Genomic DNA, 27,223 nt, shown 5'->3' with positions numbered 1-27,223 from the left:
ACACACCAAGAGTGATCATCCCTTGTACAGTTAAACTTCAAAGCGCTGTAGGTGAATTCTTGGGAAGTTTGGCTGACCTGCCTTTCTTGCAGGCTGGTTGCCCTGAAGAGCGTACCTTTTGGACCAACCTAAAGAGTATTTCACTCTGGCCAAGACAGTGCCGGTCAGTGTGACGTGTTGATGAAAATCAGGGAGCTGTCGGTGGACAGTGCTGTTTTTGGGACATCCCTGCAAGCAAAATGTAATTTTGGGACTATTGCATTTCCCTTGTAGTCATTGCTTATCTTCAGGTAGAGGTGGGAAGGCCATTTCTAACAAGAGCGTGTCTTGGTGTTAGATGTTTTGAGCCACAGAGATCTCCTGTGCTCTTTGGGGGAAGATCAAATGATAGAATGGGAATGGCTACCAAGACTTGGTGTTGGATTGTTTGCGGCAAACACACTGAGACAATATTTTTTCCCATTCTTTGATCTCATTCAGTTTTTGAATGCAGCAGACCTTGTGGATGTTTCTAGGGCCACAGAGCCCATTCAGCCCCATCCTGTGCTGTGACTCTGAAATCCAGACCCATACACAACAACTGCTTGGCTCAGTGTGTTCAGGGCTGAATGTTTCAAACAGAAATGGAATTTTTTTTTCCCTCCTCTTTATCTTAGAAGTCAAAGAAATGATGTAGCTGCTCTTTGATCTACCAAGCAGACAGGAGGGAACGGGGGGGGTGGACTTTCCGTCAGCTAGTCTAAAGGAGGAGTCTGAGGAGTCCTGAGGGCTCTGAGCCACTCATCCCACAATCCATGTGTCCTTCCAGGTACACCCCAGCATGTAGTGGTGAGCTTGCCCTGACCGCAGGCAAGGTCTGTGTTCTTAGGGTTGTGTGTTAGTAGTCAGTTGCTCTGGACTCACAAATTGCAACATTCAGCCTAAAAAATTCAAAGTGTTGAGATGCAGCCTGCCTACAGAGTTTGCAAGGCCCATGAAATGATGACCTGGACTGCTGCCACAGCAGACAAAAAATGCCTAGGCAGCAGAGCTGGAAACCCTTGGAGGAGCATAGAGTCCAACTTCCTCTAAATAACGAGATACTTGCTGTAAACAGAAATAGGAAGAAAACCTGTTTATTTCAGTGAAGGTAACGTTGGTATTTAAAGCTGAACAAAACCGAAAGTTATGTGACAGATTTGGGAAGCGTGGCTTCCTGCGGTTCCCACAGAGCCAGCGTTGCGTGAGGCTGCTCTCAGAGCCGTGCACAGGCTATTTTCAGCCCTCTGGGGTCTTGTGTCCTGCAGAGAGGCACTGCTCTGGCTTAAAATCCTTAGAAGGACTTTCCTCTTCCTCTGCTAGGTTCTCCTGAAAAAATAAAATGTTAAGGTTAGTACAGCATATTCTACTTCAATGGAGGTTATTTTGTTAGCATGCTGGTGGTACCGAGACCAGTGCTTAGAATTTTAAGGAATATATACTGGAATGGTGCTTCCAGACGGTGAAGACTTTTTTTGGTGAAATTCACAGCCACAGGATCCTGGGGAAGCAGTAGGATAAGTAGGTTCAGAGGGATTAGATGCATTTGTGGAGGGTGAGTCCAACAGGACCTTTAAATACATTGGTCTGGATGCAAGCTGTGGCCATCAGCAGAACTTCAGGAGACAGGGATCAGCTCACTGTGTCCTGCTTTCCCCAAGCTATTACTGCATGCTGGAGACAAGACCCTGCTTTGCATGGGTCTTGATCTGGGCCAGTTCATGTTCTGTTTGTAACTCCTTGTATTACATTTCTGGGCATATTACCTGCAAATGTAATCAAGGCACCTCCTCTCTTTGCTCCCATTCTCAGGGCTGGAGTTTCCGACCTCTGCCCTGGTGTCTCAGTGCTTCCCTGGTATTCTTAATTAATGTATGTTTTCTGTCTTCAATGGCTTTTCTCATTTATAATGTTTGCAAAATTGTAGTGAAATTCTTAAATTAACTTACATGCATTTTATCAAACCTGTCATTTCTAAACCCCTGTGACGTTTAGAGACTGCACATGATGTATTTACAACAAAGACAGCAGACTTAGCATACCTTTCCTAGACTACCTCTTCTGCTCTCCTCTTACTTACTTTGCAGGTTATGCTAATACTCTGTTAAAATTTTGATTAATCTTGCTATCTATCCATGTGACAAATCTTTGCATTACGCTCAGTGCTTGATTTGATCAGCATCTTGTGACAATGACTGCCATACTTTAACTATTGACAGAAAAAAGTAACTTTCCCCATCTGTCTCTAGGCTAGCTTGTTCTATGAGATGTGGTGGACCTCCTCAGTGCCGTATAAAAAGAAACAGCGTTTTTTTACCTTCTTCCTAGCCAAAATCTCTTGTGATGCAGTTTAATCTCATCATTTTTTGTTCTGCCCACAATAAACATAAAAAGCAAGGTCTGAATTGTGGTTGCCTTGAATGTATTTGGGAGTTATTATCCAATGTCCCCTCAGTCACCTCTTCAAATTATAGAACCCACATTTTCCAGTTTTTCCCTGAAGACTGAGTTTCTGACCGTAAGGCTCTTCTCTGGGCCTCCAGGGTGGGTGATCCCTGCGCGTGTGGTGCAATGTGAAGCCTTAGCTGCTGTTCTTACTGTATTTTCTGTTTTCTGGTTCCTTACCTGTTTTCTTCTACTTTTCTAACTAGAAGAGGCAGGATAAATATATATTATTTTTTTCCAGGGAGCTTTTCCTTGGAAAAGTTGATCTGATTAAACTACGTCAAAGCTGATGGAGTTTTGATTAGCCAAATTCCTGGAGGATAGAGCAGCCTTGCTGAATAGTGACGAGCATCACAGAAAAGTCACATGGCCAGGACCAGGGCAGAGGCTTCAACTTGACCTTTCTGCCTGGCACCTCCCTGCCTGGACATTATGATACCTGCCACCTCATCTTCCTCACTTTGGGAGAAATGTCGTATTTGTCCCAATGTAGGCAAAAATTCTTATTTTCTGACAAGGGTTAGTATTTTGTTTGTGCTTTCTTCAGCTCTGTCATGCTAATGCCAGCTCGTGAAGCAGTTGGTCTGAATGCACTACTCTTTATAGGAACTCGGTATTTTTACCCTAAACCATCTTTTGCCATAAACCAAAACAATTTTCAGCAGGTATGCTGTGCGCGCTCCCTGGTTGTGTCCTCACTGGCAGCTTTCGACTTGCACTGAGAGAACTGGGGGAGCAAGAATTACTGAGAAAGGAAAAAGATGTTTGGAAAGTACTGAGAAGTTACAGTTTTCCAAACCCCTTTGAGATTGTTGGTTTTAGAATGGGGATGGGAGAACACACTTACTCCTTTTGGAGGAGGAGAAGGAGGAGGAGTGGTATTATGCGTTTTTTCCTGTCTTTTAAGTCGCCACCTGTAACATAAAGTGCTCAGTGAACATGAACTTTGGACAGGGATTTCATGCAGAAAAAGTTTATGGACAAGTACCTGATGAGAAATGCTGGGCGTTGTGGGGTTTTTTGTGTGTTCTCTGACATGGATGCGTAAAATGACAGGGAAAACAGAACTAAAATAAGTTAAATCCTGTCTTTTACCTGACATCCAGAGATACCACAGTGATCTGTGGTAAGGGGAAAACATTTATTATATCTGCTCTGGAGACTATCACATAGGGTTGAGATAACTAAATTGGGGGTACATGAGGTAGCTGGGTACCAGACAGTCTGCTGCAAAAAGCAGAACAAACCTCCATGTGGGTATTTTTCGTTGTGGGTTTTTTTTTCTTCCCCTGCTTCTTGGCAGAACAAATTAGCCCAGCAAATCTGAAGCATGTGGATGTGCAGAGAGCAGTGAGGGGAATGTCATCGTTCCTTTTCTGGTTTGGGATTTTGAACATTCTCCCTGTCTGCAGTCACATTCCCATATTCTTTCAGTTAAGCTTATAAACCCATTTGACCTGGGAAAAATGTGCAGAACAGTAAGAGGATAAGAGAGCGTTTATCCTCTGCACGCTACTTTAAATTTTTTTTTTTTCCAATTTTTGTTGGCATTTTTCAGGGAATGAAAAAAGTGACAATCAAAAGAAAATGTTTTAAAAAAAAAAGATTAAATGTTCTAAAAGAGAAAAAAGGAAGAGCCATTTAGAAAAAGCCAAACTTTATGAAAAAATATCCTGGAGTTAGACAACAATTTTAGTTTCAAAATTTCTATGGAAAACTTTTAAATAAGCGGCAATTGTGACAAAGCTGTCTTTGAAGCAAGGGAAACTTGGTTCACAAGAGAAGTGAACCAGCATTGCACAGTAAACTCATGCTAAGGCCCTTCATGGAAAGGGATGCTGAGAACCTTGGTTAGAAATTGTCAAATGTGCCTCAGTTTTGCCAGGTGATGTAAAGACGGATGGAGCTTTACCTACCTTTGGATCCACTGAGCAATGGCAGTCCTCTTTTTCAGCAGAAAGGCCGAAATCAGTAAGAGTAAAAGAAGCATTCCAGCAGCTTTTCCCATAGACTTTGCAGCTCTCAACACTTAGAATGGAAGAGAGAAAGAGAACATCACGCTCTCTGCACACCAGGCGTTTCTGGCACAGGAAAACGCTAGTGCGAACAGCATTTTGTCATCTATGTTGAGATATTCACGAGTGTGCAGTCCCAACCAGGCAGATGCTTGCTTGCATGTTCTTGTGCTGGATCTCCAAGGCACCTCCACCACTCCCTACTTGGGAGCTAGCAGCGCTCTTGTCTTTCTGAGAAACAATAAAAAACCTTTTTTTTTTTTCTTTTTTTTTTGCTCTACAGTGTAGAGGTTAAAGTGATGCTATGTAGGCCTGGAAACAGGAAGTCTTTGGGACTGCAGGGTGAGAAGTTAGAGGACATAACAAACGAGCAGGAAGGTTTCCCACGTGGTTACCTGATCAGGACACGCAGATTAAGAAATATCTGAAAATATAGCACTGAAGGAAAAGTAACATGAGCTGAATACCTACTTCAGCTACTGGCTGAGGCTTTGGTGTGTAGTTAGTGCATGAGACGTTTTTCATATGGAAGGTGTGAAAGATGCTGTGAGGAGTCAACTGCCTAAGCAACCGCTAAGGAGATCCTAGCAGAAACCTAAAACGTGGCATCGGCCTTTCTCCGTGAATCGAGAGGAGCAGAACATGGCCACGTGGGTACCTTCCCCTCTGTGCAGAGAGGTGAAATAAGCACAATGTGTTGATAATGTCAAACCAGCTGTTCTTCAAATATAAACTGTTATCTGCTCAAGAGAGTTATATTTCTGCAGTGTCGGTGGGCCCGTAACTGCCTGAGGAACTTGCCATTTGCCTGGTCAAATAAACAGAACAGAGTAGTTCTTCATCAGTAGCAGAACTAATGAGCAAAGAGGCTTGGGGAAGAGCTCGAAGGCTCTCAGCTGTCGGGTGCTGATGGGTTTGCGGACTACTGCTGAGTGACTGTGTGGTATTTCTTAATCAGCAAGATAGTATACCTAATGTATAGGAAGGCAGAAGTATGTATCTCAGAGGTATATGTGAGGATCATATTTATTTATGTCCTGTCCTCTCAGGATTGGAGCTCTGCTGGAGATCTCTGTTAAGAGGAGAGGAAGGTTCTCCTAAGAGGGTTTTGATGCGCTCAGAACGACACCCCTCATAAACCATCGTAATGAACTCTGTGCTGGCTGCTTGGCCCCTGCGCTTAATGGAATCGATCTGCAGTTCGTGTGGGTGCCCTGAGGATAGTCTGATAGAGTCAGGCAAGGCAAGCACAACTGGAATGATGAAAAAGAAGGCGAGAGAGGAGAAAAAAAAAAATTAAATCTGACATGGCTAAATGGCAAGGGACAAAGAGATGCCTGAGCAAAGCCTGAAGTGATCTGAAAGTATAGATGGAGATCTGCTGAACTTGTTCAAACAAAAATAAAGCTAAGACAGGCAGTGTGACGTGCAGAGTGGTCCCACCCCACCGCACTTACTGATAAAAGAAGGAGGTGGTCCACTGTCAATGCTGCCTCCCAATCCTTCCAGCCTGCAGTCCGGAGGGGCCCATCCAAAATCACAGTGACAGTTTTTCTTATTGTTGCACACCTAAAAGAAACCAAATATTTTATGGCATGAAAAATAAAGAAGTCATGAAGTGGCCATGCATTTCTCCAGGGAATAGGCTGCGAGCACAGCTTAGTGGCAGGCACAACAGAGACAGGCTAGATGAAATCCGTGTCCTAAGATAAACTTGTTACTCTGCTTTATCTGCCCCTGTGGAAGTGTTCAACCTGTTTTGTGTGAAGGTGATAGACTGGTGCCCGTGCTTGCAGGCTGTCGTGGGCTGCGTGGCTCGTACTGATCATTAGGTGTCTGCTACACTGGCGAAGCGAGGGCAGTGGGAGTTCCTGATCCATCACTCAGGTGATGGTCCTGTTGGAAGAGGTGCTACAAACGCAGCAGGGAAGAGATGACAGCATATAGAAGGTGAAAGATGGTTGTATTTGCCTTTTTCCAACCTGGCAGGAGTGCTTTTTGCATTTCTCAAGCCATTTTTAATCTCAAAGTTGGAAAGCGTTTTTGCAGTCTTTATTAACTGCAGAGCTACCCTGCACTTGTGAATGCTTTAACTATTTCTGTCGTGACAACTTATTTCACAAACATATCCAAAATGAGTTTGTCACCTTCACATGATTCAAAAATTACAAGTTTTCCTACAAGACAGGACCGTGACTCCCTTGGTTGTACATTCATTGGTCCTGTCCAGGCTGGATTACTCAGCTCCTGCGTTCCTCGGTTCTCACTCGCAGTCCGTAACAGTTGACCACCCAACGGGGTGCAGTGAGAGCTGCCTTGCTGTGGACCAGGAGCAGAGGGAAGAGCTCCCCTGGAACTACTGCCCTGATTTTGGGTCATCCTGCAGCGTGGGGCTGCCGTCAGCCTGTGTCAGTTGCGCGCACTGAGGTGATGCAGAAGTGAGCCTGTCTAACCCTCTTTAAATGCTCGTCGGCTGATTTCCTATTATATGTTATTAGTCCAGGTTTGTGTTACTGTTTGGTAGTATGGACCAATAGCTCTGCTCCCCCACATCTCAAATTTGCACACCTGTGTAGGTAGGGACAATCTCCCACCCAAACATAGCAGCTCTGCTTTGACTAACATTTTTTTCCTGTGTTCTGGGGAGGCAGGGTTGAGGCTAGCTTTCTTCACTCATTTGTGCAGCCCAAAACACAGAGGGCAATAATTATTCATTTTCAAGGATGTGTGTTTAGTTTGGAGAACTGCTTCCCAAGAAGGAAGCGTGCATTTTTTTGGGTTATGACCTGTCTCTCTGGAAAGAGAAAAAAGACGTGGTTATTCCAACTACTTTGAGAACCCTGTTGCCAAGAACATAACTGCTGATGGACTCGGTCACCTGCAGCTGGTGACAGAGCAGAAGAAAAGCAGACCTCAGACCCTTCCAATTACAGGTTGACAGACTGCCAGTAACTTTTCTTACTTGGCCCTCAGCAGTATGACAGTTAAAGAACAAACGATAGCAAATCTTCCCAGTATTCTCCCTTAGCATCCCCACTAACACCCAGACAGATCTGCTTATCTACAATAATATTTGTCTGGAAAAAGGGGCAGGTACCTTGAAAGTGACGTCATAAAAAAACCCCACTTGTGAAAGAATTCTGCCAGTATGAGCGTCTGAAATGTAGGTTTATATGTAAGACTAAATGCAGCCAATGTTTTACAAAAATCTACCATTTTTGTGATATTTGTAAGGAAAGCAGAGTCATAGAACTGAGCATGCATTTTTTAGATCTCTCCAACTGCTGCTAATTTAAATTCAGTAGCACTGACAGACGCAATGAAGGATGAAGTGTTATGATGTGGAAGTGCGTTTTCACAATATTTGAGGGAACGAAGAAGAAAAAATGTAAAAGTAACCAAGAAACCGTGCTATGAAGAGCTGTGGACGGCCAGAGCAGAATTTGGGAGGACAGTCATGGGTGAAAACCAAAATAATCTCCGTGCTGCTGAACCAGGAATGATTCTGGACTTCTAATACGGCTTTTGAGAGACAAATGTACGCTTCATATACTCTGTTATTCAAAGGATACTCAGATGTTTTCCACTTACCCCTCTGCCGTTGCATTTTTTCTCACTACAATCGTTGTTGAGAAAAGCTGCACTGACACATGTCCTGTTCATACATATCTGCAAAAAGGGGCAAATTTGTTATTAGGGAAATGATAAAATGACGGATATTAGGAAAGGGCACTGACTGGTGAATAGGGGTAAAAGTAGTGAGAAACAGCCTGGCAAGTATTTTCAGGCATTCATTTCATTTAATTTCATTCAAGACTTTTCTTTCCTTCTCTCCAAACAGGCACCAGAGGAGCATAAAATGGTCTCTGGTTCCAGGTTCAAGACAAAACAGGGGAGACTGAACAAACCCACTGAGGGTTACCAAATGCACAGAAACCACTTCTACCTCAGGGGCTGAGTAATTAAGAACTGAAAATAATTGAAGGTTATACCAGTATTAGTAGGAAGTATCGTATGTGCCTGCTCTGTTCATAACCTTCCCTAGGTACCTGCCTGAGACTGGTGGAGGATTCTGGGCTGAATGGACTCTTGGACTGACCCAGCACAACCGTCCTGATATTTGTACATACACGCAACACTATCTCCCCAGCATGCTCTCCTGCTCCGACAGTTTGTGGCTCAGGAACTCCTGTCTCATCCTGTCCAGTCCACATGACAAGGGCAAGACCTTGGGACTGCAGAAGATGTTTTGTTTGCTCAGTGAATAACTTGGGAGCATCCTCCTAGCTCTAGGAGACACAAACGCATCTCCTCTGTGCAGAAGGAGAATGAAGAAGATAATGTTTTCAACTCTGTGTCTTGCAAATTAGTTATTTTCAGAACTATTGTTTGCATTTGGTGGTGTGAAACCCATGTGTCCTGAAAGAACTCTGCTGCAGCCAACACTGAACAGCTCCTTCCCTTTTGGTGGAACTCAGCACCTCTGTTTTTCTTAGAAATATTTTCCTTGCCATGTAATAGCAGGAAACTCATCCTTTAGTATGTCACCAGCTTGACAGGAATTTGGTCTTCTGGGTCAAAGGGAAGAAGTGAGTCCTATTCTTGGAATAACACTTCAAATTCTTTTGTTTGTACGACAAACTGACTTTGGTTAATAGCTTCAAAAGAAAAGTACAATCTATTGCTTTTCCCTTCTAATGGAAAAAAATAATAGCTATTGTGTTAGCCACTCAGTCTGAGGGAAAAAACCCACAAAACCAGTACAAGATGTTGCTATTTTTCAGCTGCTAAAGGAGGCTTTAACAGAAGGCATTATGGGGTTTATGTCACAGATCAAGAACATTTCCTTTAGGAATAAAATCCTTCCATTTAATCCCGTCTTGTACTGTTCTTCTTTCTAAGGGTACCTTGTTTCTACCACACGATGTGCCATCTTTCACTGATCCCTCGTCAGGAGTGTCTGAAGCCAGGTGAAACTCGAGTCCCCAGCAGAGCTGATCGTTCACGGTAGTCTGAACCACGGTCTCACCGTCTTGCCTGACTGGTACTCTTTTAATGTTAACGCACTGCACTCTTCCACACAGGACGTTCCTGGGATAGACAAACAGCCTGCAGTGATCCATGATGCTGGTACACGACTGAGCTGTCAGCTATTTGAGCACCCTGGTACGAATTTTCTATGATTCTATGAGCTGTTGGAGCGAGTCCAGAGGAGGCCACGGAGATGATGGGAGGGCTGGAGCACCTCTGCTCTGGAGACCTCAGGCTGAGAGAGTTGGGCTGGTTCAGCCTGGAGAAGAGAAGGCTGCGGGGAGACCTTCGAGCCCCTTCCAGTCCCTGCAGGGGCTCCAGGAAAGCTGGAGAGGGGCTGGTGCCAAGGGCAGGGAGTGACAGGCCAAGGGGAATGGCCTGAAGCTGCAGGAGGGGAGATGGAGATGGGATGGGAGGCAGAAATCCTTCCCTGTGAGGGTGCTGAGGCCCTGGCACAGGGTGCCCCGAGAAGCTGTGGCTGCCCCTGGCTCCCTGGCAGTGTTGAAGGCCAGGTTGGATGGGGCTTTGGGCAAGCTGGGCTAGTGGAGGGTGTCCCTGCCCATGGCAGGGGGTGGCACTGGATGGGCTGTGACATCGCTCCCAACCCAAACCATTCCCTGATTCTGTGTTTCTATGAATTTTGCCCATTCCATGTCACATGCTGGCAACAACCCTGGGACAGTCAGAGGTTCCAGCTGTCCAGGATCAATTTTTAGGCAGTTTGCATCCAACCACTCCTTTTCTGAGTTTAAGACATTTAACTAGTAGTGACACGGACTCTTTTATGCCAGTTGGTGTCGGCGCCTTGGGACACATAGGCACAGCCCTTTGGTGTATCTCTCCAGAAGCTGCAGAGACACTTTCATTTCACTTTTTGACCCTCACTTTTCATATGTTTTACCCATTTTACATACTGTATGAGAAATCCTGCTGGTTATGTCAGGAAGAATTGGGTGTAGTTATTCAGAAACTCATCTATCTGCCTAGAGGTGGCATCAGTGTAGTGCTCAGTAGGAAAATAGGAAATAAGCTTAAATTCTGAATTTGCATTGTAATGTTTCTTCTAATGACAACAATGTCCCCCTCCTTGATGCGGCCAAAGTGCAAGCATGAAGAAAGGTTAGGTACTAACAACTGTGTATTTTTGAGTGAATGTTAATATGCGTAGGGACGGCAAATCTCCAAGGTCCTGGTAAACAATCTCCTTCCTTTTGAATGATTGTCCATATCCACCCTCAAATGTGGGTCATTCTCAGCAGGTCCTACTCTCAGGACAGGACCATGGAGGGCTTGGAGAGCGATGAATTCAAAGGTTGAGGGACTGCACTCTACGACAAGGTCCTACCTAGAGATGTCTTTCAAGATGGACTGACTGCTGACTGCTGTGCATGGCAGCAGCATGAAAAGAATTAACGCTGTAGGAGAAAGAGGGTTAGAGAACCCATTGTCAAACTGAACCCATTATCAAAGCCCTCAGCTGGGTATGGGATGACCCTTCACTGTGGGAAAGCTGGAAAGTATCATGCGCTGAAGTTCCATTAATGCTGGGAGATAAGGCTGCTCGGGACAAGGCAAAGAAGAAAAATCTGTAAGTTCCTGTAAAAAGAAAACCGTCCTCACTTCACTTTCTGGGTTGAAAGTAAAGTGCAAGAAGAACCCAGCTCTGCCTCAGATTCCTCCTATTGCCATGTAGTTTTTTCCCCTACATGTGGGTTTTTTTCCTTACTTTTGACTGTTACACAGGTAGGCTCTCAGCAATGCTTGTACATCACTCCTCCATCTATGAAAATCAACCAGAAAAGCCTAGCAGAGCCTCCAAGTCATACCAAAAACTGCACTAACATTTTTGCTTTTGCTTCTCTTACTGTGCTTAATCCCAGCAACAACAACAAAAAAAGGTGGAAAAACTCTTAGAAACAGTGTTCCATTTGGGATACCTTGTACAACAATGCACAAGAGTGGTGTCCCAGTCCTGCCTGGCTACTGGCAGGACTGGGACACCAGTAACCAGTACTTACTCTTCCAGGCATTTAGTGTAGTACGTCCCGTTCCAGCCGCAGTTCCCACAACGGTCGCCTCGAACGTTGACTTCCCTGAAGCAGCTCAGCGGGGCACGGTGGGCAGCTGCAGAGCGAGAGAGAGCAAAGGGAGGCGTTCACGGAGAGGCAGGGACTGTACGCACCCCCTGTAATCCCTCCAGGTGATTCTTGTGATTTCTTTTTTTTTCTGAAATGAAGTTCTAGTCAACCACAGCTTACATGTGACCTGCCATGTTTTACTGGCATTTTTTTGTTTTGTTTTGTTGCACCTATTCTTTTGGTTTTGGCCCTCTCCCTCTTCTGGACCAGATAATCAGTGTGAGAATAAAGTGGCTAAATGAATGGATTTGCCACCAAGAGATCAACCATGATCATTTATGAAGAACAGTATGGAGCAGAAAATTGCATTAAAAGCCTCAAACATTTCCCAAACCTATTTTTTTCTTTAATTCTAACTTGCTGTGTGACACAGGTCGATATATCTTACCCCGAAACCAGAATCACCACCATTATATTCAGCATTAGCAACAGTAATTCCTGTTAGATGTCAGAAACTGTTCACAGATGTGGATTTCAGTAAGGCAGAACCATTTCTAACCCAGGGGACTCCCAGTTTTTTCAGAACATCTTTATATTCACCAAGTGTTGTATAAGAGTAACAGAGCACTGCGGGAAAAGATGGAGAGCCTGCGGTCAGTGCAGGACTCCCATCAGGTGTTTTTACAAGTTTTCCAGCATCCAAAATGTTTTCAAAGTAAAACCAGCTCCTGGGTTTCCCATCTGTCCTGCGGAGGTGGCTGAGATCACTGTTGGCCACATTAGCGCCATGTAAATGCTTGTGTGACAATTCCTGTGGTGTCCCTTGTTGAAATGATGACAAAAATATTCTGCCTTATCAAAATATTCTGCCTTATCAAAATATTCTGCCTTATCAATATCCTTGCCTTTCCCAGCAATGCCTTTCATGAGAAATGCTACTGTCTTCATGTGCAGTGGTTCCCAGAGACCCGAAACTTCTCATAAATGTGGTAGATCACAGAGGAACTGCGGTTTTAATTACAGAATTTTGTATGTTCATAAAGATACCCAGGACTCGGATCATGATGGGCATCGCTGCCATCACGAAGGAGGCAGTGCAGAATAGATCCGCTCTGCAGCAACTTCAGGACACATGCACTGGGGAAGTTTGGTTACTTCCTCCAGAACTGAAATAATCTGAAAGAGGATGTGGGCAGGTATTAAAAATAAATCACATGCTTGCTTCAAGTTTGACCTGGGGGGAGATTTAGATGCATGAATTTATAGGGTGCGGTTGCTTTCAGAGGCATAAAAGTGATCTCAACTACTGTCTCCAGCGCATCTTTGTTTCTGGGACCCTCTACCGGCAAACGGATGAAGGTGACCGTGTCTGCCGTTCCCGTTGTGCACTGGGCACGGGATGTTCCTAAACAGCGCTGCAACAACTACTGCCTGAGAAAACCCCTTTTTGTTACCCTAATATTGTAAATATATAGAATCATAGAATCATTTAGGTTGGAAAAGATAACTTTGATTAAGATCATTGAGTCCAATACTATATTTTATATACAGATTGTGTTTTATATATATATGGTTATATGTTTTATATATATATGGTTGTATATTGTTCTAAAATATATATTTTAGAATTTTAAAAGTATTTTAAAAGTATTCTGTAGTATTTTTTATACTTATATTCTTAAGTAACTGGCCCAGCTCTCTAAGCCTGCCTGCCTTATAAAGAGTGAAAAGTGAATCTGTGGAAAACCCAGACTTTGTCAAAGTGGAGGGGCAGGGAAAGGGGAGGAGATGAAGCGTTATCTGAAGGCGAGGGCTAGTTCCGTATGTTCCTCGGGTGAGATATCTTGCCTCTGCCGAATAAAGCTTTGCATTGTGCCTCGTGGCTGTGGCAGTGCCCATCGTAGCAGCGGTCGTTCTCACCGCACGGGGTTCCGTCTTGCTTAAATACGTCCACGGGGCAGGTCCCTGAAGAGCCGTTGCAGTACTCCGGGAGATCACACACGCTCCTATCTTCTCTGCAGATTTTTCCTGCTGGCTGAAACTGTAAAGAAAACCCCACAAAATGAGTCTTGAGTGGAATGATTTTCTGAAGCGGCTGGCCCAAATTACAGAAACCCATATGGCGAAATCTTAGGGAATTGCCCAGAAGTGTAAGATGAAGAACAGCAACTTGAATTTCCAAAAAGTCAGACAGAATAAGGGCTGGAGCAGCCGAAAGGACTAAAGTCCTTGCTGTCCAGTTGAGACATTGCAAATGGTGATTGCTGATATTCCAGCAGAGAAACTTGTGGGGTTATTTTTCTGCACTTCAGGTTGAATCTGAAATACCTCTACAAGTACGATGTTGCAGGATTTTCCCTGAAAGCTCAAAATCAGCAGGGAAGTAAATGATGTTTTAAAATGTCTTTTCTTTCAGCTGGACTTGGATGTTTGGTCTGTGACACCAATGCTCGTATTGGGTTAGTTGGTTCTGTCCTTACACCTTCACTTTGCTACTCCTGCTGATGGTTTTTGTCTGGCTTAAATTTCAGTGTTTCTAAACTATTCTTTTCCTACCTAACTGTGAACAGTTTCCGGTCAGGTTTACATATTTTCAGACCAGATGTACACAGAAATACAGGAAATAAACTTTATAGCACCTAACTATAGCTTTGAAATTAATCATTTGTTTGCCTTACATTACAAAGCCAGTAGCAGCTGTGTTCCTGTTATAACTTACCTGACATTGGTGACAGCATTCACCTCTGTAACAAGAAGCCCCCGGTACAAGCAAGCAGCTGGAGGAGAAGCAGCATCCTTCTTGGAGGCACGCCTGGAAGTAAGTAATGCCGTACCATCTCGGTATGAGAGTTTCTTATTTGGATCATTTTCTTTAGCTTGAGAGACACAGAATTAAAGGAAATTAAGGGGGGAAAAAACCCCAACCCTGCTCTTTTCTGGTACTTCTCAAACTCGGGACATTCTGGAGCTCTGCGTCAAGGGGAAACAAGTGTGTTGACACTTATAAAACAGTTTGCATTTTTCTCTGAACGCTAATGCTTCCATCTCATCTCCTCCGTTAATCAGTCAACCTACCTGTTTCACAGGCATGCTCTAAAAATAGGTTAATTTATGTTTCCAAAGTACTTGGAAACCCCTCTGAGCACAATGGGAGAGATTAATCTCCTTTTCTATAATTTTTTCCCGTCTTTCATACTTTCCTTCCTTCCCTTTTAAAACTGTTTCAGCAATGATCCACCATTTCCCTAAAAGTTCAAATTCCCAATCTCAAATCATTCAAGGTGCTAGAGCTGATGGACCTTGACCTTTGTCACAGAAACAAAATTGGTTACTCAAATTTTAAGGATACCTGGGATGTAAGGGTATCTGCTTTGTAGGGAGAGCTGGTTAATTGCTTTTTAGCATGAAAACAAGGAAAGGAGGCAGGGACAGTAATGAATTGATCACACAACAGTGATGAAGAGGAGATAACAAGGACATTAGCAAAGACCAGAGCTGTCGGGTCACTGCTGAAAACAAAAATTTTCTTGGATCTGCTGAAGAGACCAAACTTACAATGTGATATTTGAGAGGAAATGTGGGATTGTGTAAAACTGTTTGTGGGATGTTTTAAGGCAAATGTAGGGATGTGCAAAGCTTTGTGTGGGGTGGTTAGTGGAAGGACCAAAGGCAGGGAGAAATTAAGGTGGATTGGGGACGAACAAGTGTGGGAAAATGGAAAAGAGGGGGGATAAAAAGGGCTGATAAAAAGGGTGTCCTGGTCAGGGCACTTGTGTGGTGAGCCCCGTGCCTGGTTGAGGAGAAGAGGTCTGGGACCTAGTGTAATTTTTTGAAAGAGGTAAATCCTCTTTACCAGCAAGGTGCAAGATGTTTGGCCCAAGCCGGGATATAATATACATGCAAATATATGTGGGAAATGTCAGTGCAAAGGCTACGTTTTGACAAAGCTACAGAAGCTTTGTACGAATAACAGTTACACAAAAGACAAATGAGTTTCCACTGGAAAGCTCAGACTTTCCGAACTGTTGCAACTGCATGGATCCTGGAATTAGAGCTGCAAAGGTACCAACATGCAAGTGCTTCAGAAAACTTTTTCACTGACTTCAGGGTAAATGTAACAGAAGAAAGAACAGAAAGAGAAAACCTCCCATTTTATAGGCAAAAAACAGAAATAGAAAAACATTTTCTAGACAAGAAGATGCAAGTGGTCATAATTTGCTTGAATATAGAGCAGCTTGGAGGCAAAGACATGTCCCTTCTGCAGAGTCTCCACTTTGACTGCAGCTTTGCTCAGATACTTCTGGTTTTTTTCTAGACCCCTCATTCTTACGAACATTCGTACAGCCCAAAGGAAAACACCTTTCCACGTGAACGAGGTATGGAGAGGTCTCGTCTCTGTCCCAGCAACGTGACTCCTTAATCAGGCACGTGCAGAGTTCATCGTTAGCTCTGCACAGAGTCTGACACAAAAGGTCCCTCCGTAGTCATGGAAGAAAAACTGAATTTACCTCTAGATATGCTCTGCATACATTTACACAAATCATGCATATTTTGCCCACAAATCAAGCCATATTTAGGAAAAGCCCCACTTCAAGGGAGTTCAAGTGAAAGCCAGTGGGCTCGTTTGAATGTGTAACACTTCAAAGATCATTTCTTTTCATGAGTCAGTGAGCTTTTATAGTTGCAAAATCATCATGATTTTATGAACGCTACTTTAACAGGTAGATTGCAGTGAAATTTTTAATTGCTAACCTCGTCACTGCCACAATCACATTCTTCCTCTTTTTCCAAGACACCATTGCCACAGAGACCAAGAAGAAATGGTTTTAAAGATGGTATGTTGAGTAGACAAGGTAGACTTTTTCTTGTTACTGCATCATAATATTCTCCCAGAGTGCAATTACTGAATGCCAAGCAAGATCTGTAAGAAAAAAAAAAAATCTATAACCGTACCATACACATAAATGAATTGATAGACTTAAAGAACAAATAGGTTAACTAGCAAAGAGGAATATGGACAGTTTTAGGGGGAATAAGCCTTTTTTCTCTCCTTTTTTTCATATATAAATATGGACATAGAAATTACTGTGGCCAAACTGGAAACAACTCATCTGAACATGTTGATTAATTGCTGTTTAGCAGATCTGGAAGAATGATTGGCTAAAGTGAGAGGTTTGGAAACAGATAAATTTAATGAGTACATTAGGATAATGAGGTCGCTATTGGAGAGGTTGGCAGCAAAAGCTGAAGGATTGGAGAGCCATGAAACACAGTGCTGTGACTTGCTGAGGTTTTCACCCCAGCCCTTGTGTGCTGGGTCCTCATCACCTTGAGGTCACCAAGGAGGTGGGAGGAACCACCACAGGGTGAAGCAGGACTGCTGGTGACCCCATGGAAGTGGCTGTTTCAATGCTTATGCTATTGAAAGCACAGACAAATCTGCTTGGAGACTTCAGTTTCTCAAATCCTTAACGTCTTCAGGGAGGCTTAGTTGGTCTCCAGTAAAGATAAGGATCTAATATGAAGCATGGAGCTTGTGTCCGTCTCATTGCTGCAGAATGTGCATTGCAAAGAGTGAAACAGAAATGAGGACATCTTCGCACCAAGAAAAGGATCTTAGGACTTGGAAGCAAACAAATCTGCAGTGAAGCAACCTTCCCTGCCTGCTGAAGTTTGCTGCGTGTTGGGCAGACCTCTAGAGCTAAGAGGAATGAGTCATTTTTAAAGACATTGTATTATCAGCAGTACGTGGACCTGACCATCGCAAGGATGGTCCTGCAATATCGTATGGTTTCTTTGATGCTCAAACAACAGAAGCTGACCTCTACCAAATATTCTTCACAGGTTTCAGGAGACATTAATTTGTTAGTGGAATTATTTTTCTTCATGGTGGTCATATATCAAGAGAGCAGGTACGAGGAGCAGCTCCTGCTAGCAAGAAGCCAAAACCAAGCAGCACTTGGAGAAAGCAGATGGAAAATAAATATTCTGTGGCCAGTGGATCCAAGGAAGCCAAGTTTTCTGTGGATTTGTGTCTCGGGGAGAACTGGTGTCTCTTGTCTTATCTAAATAACTATTTTCACTTGATAAAGCATTGTAGAGTAATTTAGGTTGGAAAGGACCTCTGGAAGTACCAGGTCCAACCACTTGCACCATCAGTGACACAGGGAAAGCCAAGCTTCACTTACCCCGGGGATGTTCGCATGATGCATCCTCTGCGGGTGCACTGGCAATTGCAAAATTTGTCGCGAAAATGTTTTGCGTCATCGTGGCTGAAGCCTAAACTGTGGCCTATCTCATGGGCGAGTGTCATCACGTCGCTGACGGTGTCATGGCCAGGGAACTGCAGGTGGGGAAAAAAAACCACAGGTCCACGTTTTCTCAAGTAGATGTTGATGTGGAGAACTTCCCAGAATTTGAGTGTTTTGCTCAGTAATTGTGAAATTTGTGCTAGGTGGGGACTTGCACTGACAAACAACTGGGGACACGAAAGGATTCCTAACGACAGTCGGTCTGGGGAAGCACAGGAGAATTGTTCTTTCACCATCTTGTCTTCTTTAAGAAACGTCAAAACCAAGACCAACGTCACCTCCTTTAGATGCCCAGTTTAGATGTTACCTGCTAATTGGTAAAAGCCTGAGCCCAGGAGTTACGTCGGATTAGCTCCCAAGGTTCACTGTGAATATGAAAGGTTTATTTTCCCTTTTCAGGCAGTGCAAACCCACGAGGTCTCCACTTACTGAGACAACACCCATGGAGTTCATCTGGCACATTGTCCCCTTCCAAGCCAGTGCTCGTTCCTTGTAGTGCTGGCCACTGCAGTGGGAAAGTTTGAACGTTAAAGAAATGCAGAACAACTTTGTCTCAAGGATGAGATGCATCGCCTGAATTACGTCTGGAAAATAATGGTTTTGGGCAAGAAGGAGCTAATTTCTTGAAGAAAAGCCCAGCATCACCTGTTTCTCCCATGGGAGCCCCATATGCAGCTAGGCTGGTACCCACAGATCAGATTTGCAAGCATCAGTGATGCATCATGCTAATGGGGATATTAAGGAGGCAGAGTCACGATTTATAAACTCATTGGCCTCCTCTCTAAAGGGAAGAGTGGCCTACAGGCTATTTCAGTAAAATGTAATTATTCAAAATTATTTTTTAAAGATTTGGCAATATGTTGAATTTGAAAAAAGAAATGTTCAATAAATTTTGAGATACATATTTTACTATGCAGAAGGTTTCTTTCCCCCAAAATAAAGGAAAAAGGAACAAACCAGAAACAAAGTGCTAGGTCTTAAAAAGCAAATGAGTGAAATAAGTGATTAAACATCTTGCAGTTTGAGATGTAACTCCCTTGTCCTAGCAAAAAGGCTTAATTGAAATATTGAGTTGTAAACCATAGAAAAACGGATTATTATATCTAAAAAATGAGTGGCTTGCATATATAAAAATTAGTAAAAACTAAAAATGAGATTAAAATCATTCAGTTACTGACAATTGTACCAAAACTGGAAATAAGCTGTTCGCTTTGTCTGCATACATGTGTGGAAAAATATAAAAGAGGACGGTGAAAGGGACAAGCAAATTCTGGTATCAATTTACATGACAAATATCTGCCGATTGGTACATGGACTGATTAAGCGGTTACTTTTTTTCCCACGAAATATCACCAGGACAAAAGACTTATCAGCATAGATATGTAAAAATTAGAAGAAAGAGATGAAAATATTCTTGTTTCCTGCTTATCTCCCCACAGCCAGTATGTGAGCTGAGTGATTAAAACGGAGGACTCTTACAGCAGTAACTGGATGTGGTCGTAATTAATGCGACCGACAGCATCCCTCTGACACCACGCGGCAAAGTCCTGCAGCGTGCGGGCCAGGCTGTGGGTGGTCGTCACCTGGTCCATCCCAGTCCACATCTCCACCGCGCTGACCACGATCTGCAGCTTCATGCGCTTGTAGACCTGGAGGACATCAAGAGCTTTCATCTCCTGCAACCCACGGGGCGTGCAGTGACCCTGGGCACCGTGCTTGGCTCCACGTTGTTTGTGCAAGAACTGGTTTTTTTGCTAAAGCTGAAAGAAATGAGCATGCCATTTGTTTTTGTGCATTATATTAATGTAATGGAGCTTTCTGTGTAGCTCATTTTTGAGTGCTTTGAGGCTGGCGCACTGGCGCCTGAAGATGAAAACTCGTGTGATGTTTTGGAGGACTCGGGGCAAGAAGGAGGTGGAGAGACTGGGAGATCGTAATGAGCTACCAGAAGGCACTTAGTAATGATAATGCATATTCCCAATTAAGTGTTTTAACGGGGTGATTTCAAAATTATTTTTAACCTGACTTCACTTATATTTGAAGTAATTTTTTAACAGTTGAAGTGGGTTTTATAGCGTTGAGGAACACATCGGTTCCTGGTAGAGCAGCTGCAGTCAGGCACAGATCATTCGTCTCCTTCCCAGGGTAGCTGGGTAGACAGCCAGCCAACGGAGCAGAACGGCAATCGTAATCACCACGTCATTAAAGCTCACCGTGTTCAGGAAATTGCTTATGGAAATGAACAGATGTAGCATCAGGGTTTCGTTGTAGTCGTTAACTTTAAACTGAAAGGGGAGAAGGGCTGCGTTACAACGCTGAACGCCAAGGACTGCCCCCGATATAACACAACGGCCATAGCATGGTGATAATTTCTGATGCTTACCAGCTCTTTGTTTGTGATCAGAGCCAGCTCCAAGTATCTGGTGGGCACGGGCAGGCTCTGGAGACCAGGGACCTCCTGGAAGCGAACAAATAACACTGCAGTTATTGAGGTACGTTCAGGAGCTTAAAAGCTTATGCCGCATTGCAAAATCCAAGGTGGTGTTATTCAAAACTAATCCAGAATTTCCCTTAAGTACAAGAACACAGAGCAATTATGCATTAGGGAAGGATTACTGAGTGTAACGAGTAATCGGGGCGAGAGGAGAGAGATTGAGAGACAGAACACAGTGGTAGGTGGGGTTTTCTTGGTAGCAGAGGGATTACCTGGCATTACTCGTGTTAAATCGGCTCACTATGAGCTGCAGACTTTTGCACGTGCTCGAACCATTTTTAAATCATTAAATTTGGCACCACAAAAACTACCTCAAAGGGAGAATGGAGTGCGGTCAGCATGAGGTGCCTGCATCAAGTGGCTCAGTGCTAGAAACCAGGAGGGTCAACAGATAGTTGCAGCTAAAAACTGGTTCTGAACTGAAATTGTTCGAGCCGTGTTAAAGCCACTAAGATAACTCTTAGTTTTGCTTCATTTTACGCACCGATGCATAGTACAGCAAACGGGAGCATGCCCACTGATGGACCCAGCCAGCAAGAGGCACCATGCCCTGCGCCTGGGAAATAAGGTTTTTGCTATTTTTTGTTCATGCTCTTTACACATTTACCTGTGCATGGGCAGCTCCGTAGTTAAAATCTGCTGTAGGTGCAACGCACTCAGTCTTGGGTGGGGTAGAACTCATTAACTTCTACATTTTGTACATCCAACGCATTCGTTGCCGGTAGCAATTGGTTAATGGGTAATTTGGGGGGGGGTTATTCTTCTCCTCCGAGCAGGTATGGCTCATTGGCAGCCATGTCCCGTCTCCGATGGGGTGAGCACACAGTGAGACTGTGAGAGCATTCAAGATCTGCAGATTTGGTCAAGTAATGAGAAGAAAAAGAAGCTGACCCGACAAAAACCTGGCTGGTAGCTTTGGTCTTGGCTGAGGTGGGGTTGAGTAAGACACGTTAGCTTTTCTTTTGAGTAGTTCCCAGGTGTTTTGGTGGTAGAAGAGAGGAGGAGGAGTTTCTGTCTCACAGACAACTTTCTAAACAGGTTTGGCTGTTGCAGAAGTACGCATGGCTAAAAAAAAATGCTGTTGCTTAAGTCATTTTAAGCACGGGGACTCATCTCTCTTCTCTGTTGAACAAATACCACTTTATTATTATTATTATAAATTATCCTCTTTCCCTGGCAGGTTCTCAGTAAATTCAATGAAATTGTAGCAATTTATAAAACTGTATTTCTGCCATGGGAGCTGATAAGTAATTCTTTCATCTAAATGCGTCGTATTATTATCAGGAGGCAGTATCTCTGTCACTCTTTATTTCTTTCACCGAATGCAATCACAGTACACTGGCATAGGCCAGACTGTCGCTATAAATAATCCATACTTGTAGGTACAAAAATAACACTTTATCTCAGCTCTTTTGAAAGCAGGAACAGCAATGACAAAAGTCCTCACAAGCTCTAAAAGCATTCACAAATCAAAGCAAATAAACTATTTTTCTAACCAAGATGTTTCTGACAACAACCGCATCAGAAATATCCCATATCAAGTGATGTCAGAACAGACTAATTTCCTCTGATAACATGGAAACTCTGTTTCTGGACAGAAGAGAACCAGCATATGTTTGCATTTTGACATTGCTAAGGCTGGTTTTTGTGTAATTTAAGCAAACCAGGGCAGTAGAGTTCAGATTTGCTTATTATAAAGTGAGTACTAACTAGAGGCACCGAGCGAGCAGCTCATGGTCTTTACTGCTAAGATGTAAAGATGCATTAAATGAAATCCCAAGGCAGTCAGACCCGGAGCAGAAACTGTTTGACATCTATCTCAGAAACCTGCGGTTAACACAGCGCGCTGGCAGATTTGGGGACAACTCCGTCAGAGAAGCACGATGAACAGTGATGAGGCTCAAAATTATTCTGCTGCTCAACGAGGGAAAAGAAAAGCAGACAAATAGGGTGTGGGAGCAAGAGTTGCTTCACTACCTTCCCCCTTACTCGATGCTCACAAGACTTCAGCAAAAATGTCTGCTGGGAGAGAGGCACCCAGCCATGGCCCCAAGGACTTGCACCTCCAGGTCCTGCTGGAGGTAAGGGAAAGGCGGCATGGACAGAGCCATCAGAAGGTTTTCAGAGGTTTCTCTAGAAAAAAGGAATTACGTCCTCAGAGCACCTATTTGTGACACTAACGAGGAAGATTTAAGCATTGCAGGAGGTTTCCCAGAGGGTTTGTGCAGTCTCCATCCTCCGATGTCTTCAAGATCCAACTGGATAAAGCCCTGAGCAACCTGGTTTGACCTCAGAGCAGACCCTGCATAGAGGAGGAGGCTGGACCTGAGACCTGAGGTCCCTTCCAACCTGGGTCATCCTATGATTCTTTGAGATGGAGCTCCAGACGACCGATAGCACCCACATCCCAGGAGCACAGCCCACTGCCAAGCTGTGTCCTTCCCAGGCTCTTTGGCTGGACAGCCCTAGAAGAAGAGGGTCTGGAGGGAAGAGCCCTGGGTGCAGACCCCTGGTCCATAAGTCTACACTTTCTGGAGTCAGGCAGTAAAATACTGGATTGTCGATAGAGTATCTATAACAGAAAGTCAGTAATGATTGAAATCATTGCTTCTATAGCTTCTGATGACAGCTTATTTAGAAATGTTATCTAACCGTCTTTAAAAATAACTAAACATTTCAGATTTGTTTACTGAAGCCTTCAGCTGCTTTCACCTCTGGAGCTGACAGACATGTCAACTCCCCTCTTTATGGCTGACGTAAAAAAAAAAAAAGCCTTTTTTCTACTTCCACTTTCATTTCAACCGTGATTTTTAAGACCTGAATATTTTTTTCGGGGTTTGTGAGATGAACTTGCGAGCGGGAAGGGATCTCAAGAGAGAATCAAGCCCAGGGCAGGATGATCTGCACCTGGCAAAGTGCTACCTCCAGAAACAAAATGGGGTCTTTATTTCACAGTGTGATGCTTATGCTTGGCTGTAGGTATAGTTTCCATACCATGTGAGGGTGCTTGCTCTCACTATACAGATATCCTGTTTGCTTCCAGACCTGCAGACGCTTTACAGTGTGAAACCTTTGTCACGCTCTTATGAATGCGACAGGAATTTCCCCTACGATCGGGTCACTCCCAGCATTTAACATAACCCGTACGTATACACACTAATGTGCAACGTCGACACGAGCGGATGGGGAGTCCTTACATCAATAACGAGGATTTTATGACTCCTGTTCTCAACTTCTCCGTCTTTGGGCAAATGGTCCTTGTGCTCCTCAGGCACTTGGCACAGCTGATGTGAGTCGCCTTCCAACGCCCTTCGGTAAATGAGGTGTTGAAACGTCGAGGAGTTCTCCACAGGCTCGATTTCGTACCTCAGATCTCCAATTTGCAGAACTCCACTGTGAATTTTCAAACAGAGAAGTCGGTAAGAGATGTGAACTAAATGACTTCTTAAATTATTTAGTATATACAAAAATAAACAAGGTGAGGGGTGCTCATCGTAGCGTGGCTGGAGACGCGGGGCAGCCCTTTGTATCTCGCCAACAGGTAGAAACCTCAGGAGCCACCTCTGGAGTTCAGGGCTCTTGGGATCAGCCCATAATTTTATGGTTGTTGGTTTTTTTGGGGGTTTTTTTTGGAAAGGGGGGACATGGAAAGATTTAGCTCCTTCATACCACTGCTCCTACGGGCAGGGATCCCACGAAAAGATACAAGGAGCTCGCCTAACAGGTCTTTGATGGGAAAAAAGTGTGACATCCAAGGTTTAGGATACATGAGACAGCCTTGAAAGAGCAATCATGCAGCTTTGGGAAAAAGTAAAGAAGCTACAGCTGAATGTCATACATTAAATGAAAGTGAGAAGGCAATAAGAGCTCTGTGCTATGGCTCTTCCAAGGAGCATCCGTCTTTAAGATCTGTTTATCCCTGCACAGGCACTGCAGCTGAATCGGCTGCATCTGCTGATAAGTTTACATCCTAAAAGACCTCACTTAATTCAGAGACCTCTTGGGGTGCTTGTTTGAGAAAGAAGGTCCACCAAATAGGATTCTCTTGCCTGGTCTTATAAGAGGCTGAATGGGTTTTCGTTTTGCCAGATTTTGAGATATTTAGTTCTAAAATACTCATAATTACTGGTTTGTATATCGCAGTAGGAAAACATGGCTTTGTCAAACACTGAGCTGGAAACCCAGAAGATTTTGCTAAGGCAGTTGCGCTCGTGCATTTATCAGGAAGGTCTTTAATGGGAAAAAATTGCCCATTTCCCACCCTGCATCCAGGCTGTGAAGGAAGCCAAGACTTGTGCGGGGAGTCTGATGCTGGTGCAGAGCGTGGGCATTTCTGCTGGATGCTCTAAATTGTGGATGGCTGGATAACTTCCTTCCACCAAAACCAGTGGAGATAATACAAAATAATATGAAATGTTTTCAAAGTTAGGACAATCTCTTTAAAAAAAAAAAAAAAAAAGCAGCTCCTGCTTCCCAGGGCTGATATTTCTGGACAATATTGAAGGTTTGGGTTTGATAACCTTGCAGAGGGATAATGTACGAAGAGGATGGCTGAGCTGTGCAAGATGCATTTAAATACCCTCTTAATCTTCAGAGGAGAGGTTACGCTGGTATTCCTTTCCATTTGACTAATGTTATAAAGGGAATAAGTCGTACAGGAGGAACTTCAAGAGGGATGTTGATGATGGCCATGGGTGGCCACCACTTCAATGCTGCGTTTTGGGAAGTCTGATTTTTGGGAGACTGTTACGCCCGTACACATATGCTTTCTGTGCTTGCACTATCAGAAATAAATATATCCCAGATGTGGAGTGAACCTGAAGAGGAAAGTTTCTGGAGCAGTGCTTGTCTAGTTTACTGTCTTTAAAGTAAGTCTTTGATCTGTCTCGGCATGTCAAACCTGCTACCTGCCTACAGGCTGCCAGAAGAATATAAAGCACATCGTTTGGCCAAAAAATTTCATTTTCGTGTTCCTGTCTGCCTTTAAAATCTCTACTGGAGCTGCTGTAAAATCTGTAATGCTGAAAAAAAATCTCAGCTGTGTTTGAAGATTTGGATTTTAGTCGCGGGATGCACCAGGAAGCATCGCACACAGAAGTGATGGTACCTCCTTTAAAAGGGGAGATAAATGCCCAGCCCAGTTAATTTGATACTGAAACCCTGGTTTTCCCCTGGGAAGAGCCCCACCTGATTCCGAAACACGTGCTGAGGGAGACGACGGATCCCAGGGAGCCTTCCACGAACCCCTCGTAGTAGCAGTCGTCCTGCAAGGTGCAAACGTGGCTTCAGGCTGCGGGAAAAGCTCCCGTGCCCAGGCAAAAAAAACCCCCTGCATCAGTAAAGGGACACCTGAAACCTCCCCAAATCCATCCTTTACCACTTTGAAAGGGGTATTACATGTGCAAAAAGAAGTGAAGGCGTAGAAGGTAAGCAGGGGAAAAGCAGGGGCCTGAGAGCTCATCATTGGATAATGATGAATTTTTTGGGGGCATATTTTGTGATTTCTCATTTTTTCTTTTGATGGAGTAAAATTATTTTAAAAACTTCAAAAGTTTGAAAGGGATATCAAGTGTGCTGATGAATCTGAAATAGTTTTTTTCCTGTTTTTTATCAATCTCTATACAGTTTCCTTCCTTTTTTAAAAAAATGGTGTAAAAATAATGAATTTTTTAGAAACAGCCATTCCTTGCTTAGAGCCACTGGTATATTCAGTTGAGCCTATGAGGAGGAGGAGGGTCATTTAGTTCTGCCTGTTGGTGCATGTTTGACAGGTGTCTAAATTCACCTGAATATAAGGAAACTCGGTTATCAGGTCTCCCTCCGGACTGTACGTGAAAACCGGCATGTCCTTGGCTATCAAATTTCTGAAAAGCGAAGCAGAAATCCTCGGTGCGGGTTAATTAATTCCCCATCATTGCCCAGCGCAAAAAATAGCAGAGGAAGGAAAACTGGGGAAGAGCCTTACTTTGCCTGTGTCAGATGGACGACGTGGTGGTTCCCTTCGGCCGTTATTAAATAGGACATGTCCCCCTGGAACGGCCGAGGCACTGATTAATTCCAGAAATTAATCTAACAGTGAAAACACTATTTACAGGCTGATTTTGGCTGGGAAGCCGGAGCCGTCCCCTCACCCCGTTCTCCCTTCGGCACCCACCCACGGTCCCTGCAGAGGCCATGGTCTAGACCCATGGTCTAAAAAGCATTTCCTAAAAAGCAGATGACCTCTGTGAAGGTCCCGTCCTTTGCCTCCAGCCGCCTGGGCACTGTTACTTCGGAGTAGGCAATTCTCGATGAAAGAGATTCTGCATTTAGGGAAAAAGGGCATTAATCACACCGGGCAGTGAAGGATTTCCCACCCCTGCAGTGCAGAAGGGAGATTTTAAGTGGAAAGTTGAAAAATTCGATGTGTTTAAATTTTGCGAGTCCATCTGTCTTCAACCAGAGGTACAAAGGAAGTGGCTGAGCAGCTCTCTGCTTCTAATGAAGCTTAGCGTACCAGAAACTCCAGAGAACATTTTTTAAAAAGGGGAAAAATGAGATGACTTCTGTAACTACAAGATGCTGAGCCCCACATGCATCCTCCTGCTCGTGTCCCCAGCCCACATCCCTCCGCTTGTCCCCCATGTCCCTCCACACACGTCCCCATGCCTGCATCCCCCAGTGCATGTCTTCCATGCATGTCCCCCCACATCCCCCCAAGCATGTCCCCCATCCCATCCCACCCCATGCACGTCCCCCCACATCCCCCCAAGCATGTCCCCAATCCCGCCCCATGCATGTCCCCCATCCCATCCCACCCCATGCACGTCCCCCCACATCCCACCATGCATG

The 27,223-nt window shown here is 44.1% G+C and overlaps 1 protein-coding gene across 1 annotated transcript; it reads right to left on the bottom strand.

Annotated features, from left to right (window-relative positions):
- Positions 1-1,128: 1,128 nt before the first annotated feature.
- On the bottom strand, positions 1,129-26,716 carry LOC104640194 (disintegrin and metalloproteinase domain-containing protein 9; the record flags this gene model as incomplete). The annotated part of the gene is made up of 20 exons (XM_010308476.2): positions 1,129-1,347; positions 3,305-3,377; positions 4,380-4,491; positions 5,936-6,047; positions 8,070-8,147; positions 9,386-9,569; positions 11,528-11,633; positions 13,436-13,628; positions 14,307-14,399; positions 16,340-16,508; positions 17,776-17,930; positions 18,328-18,403; positions 19,378-19,547; positions 20,112-20,183; positions 20,282-20,356; positions 23,590-23,785; positions 25,580-25,656; positions 26,178-26,256; positions 26,358-26,422; positions 26,615-26,716. Coding segments are annotated over 20 exons (2,277 nt in total), but the record flags the coding sequence as incomplete, so codon positions are not given.
- Positions 26,717-27,223: the final 507 nt, after the last annotated feature.

This window comes from Balearica regulorum, chromosome 1 (genome assembly GCF_011004875.1).
Source record: "Balearica regulorum gibbericeps isolate bBalReg1 chromosome 1, bBalReg1.pri, whole genome shotgun sequence".
NCBI lineage: Eukaryota > Metazoa > Chordata > Aves > Gruiformes > Gruidae > Balearica > Balearica regulorum.
This window is presented reverse-complemented; position numbering and strand designations above follow the sequence as displayed.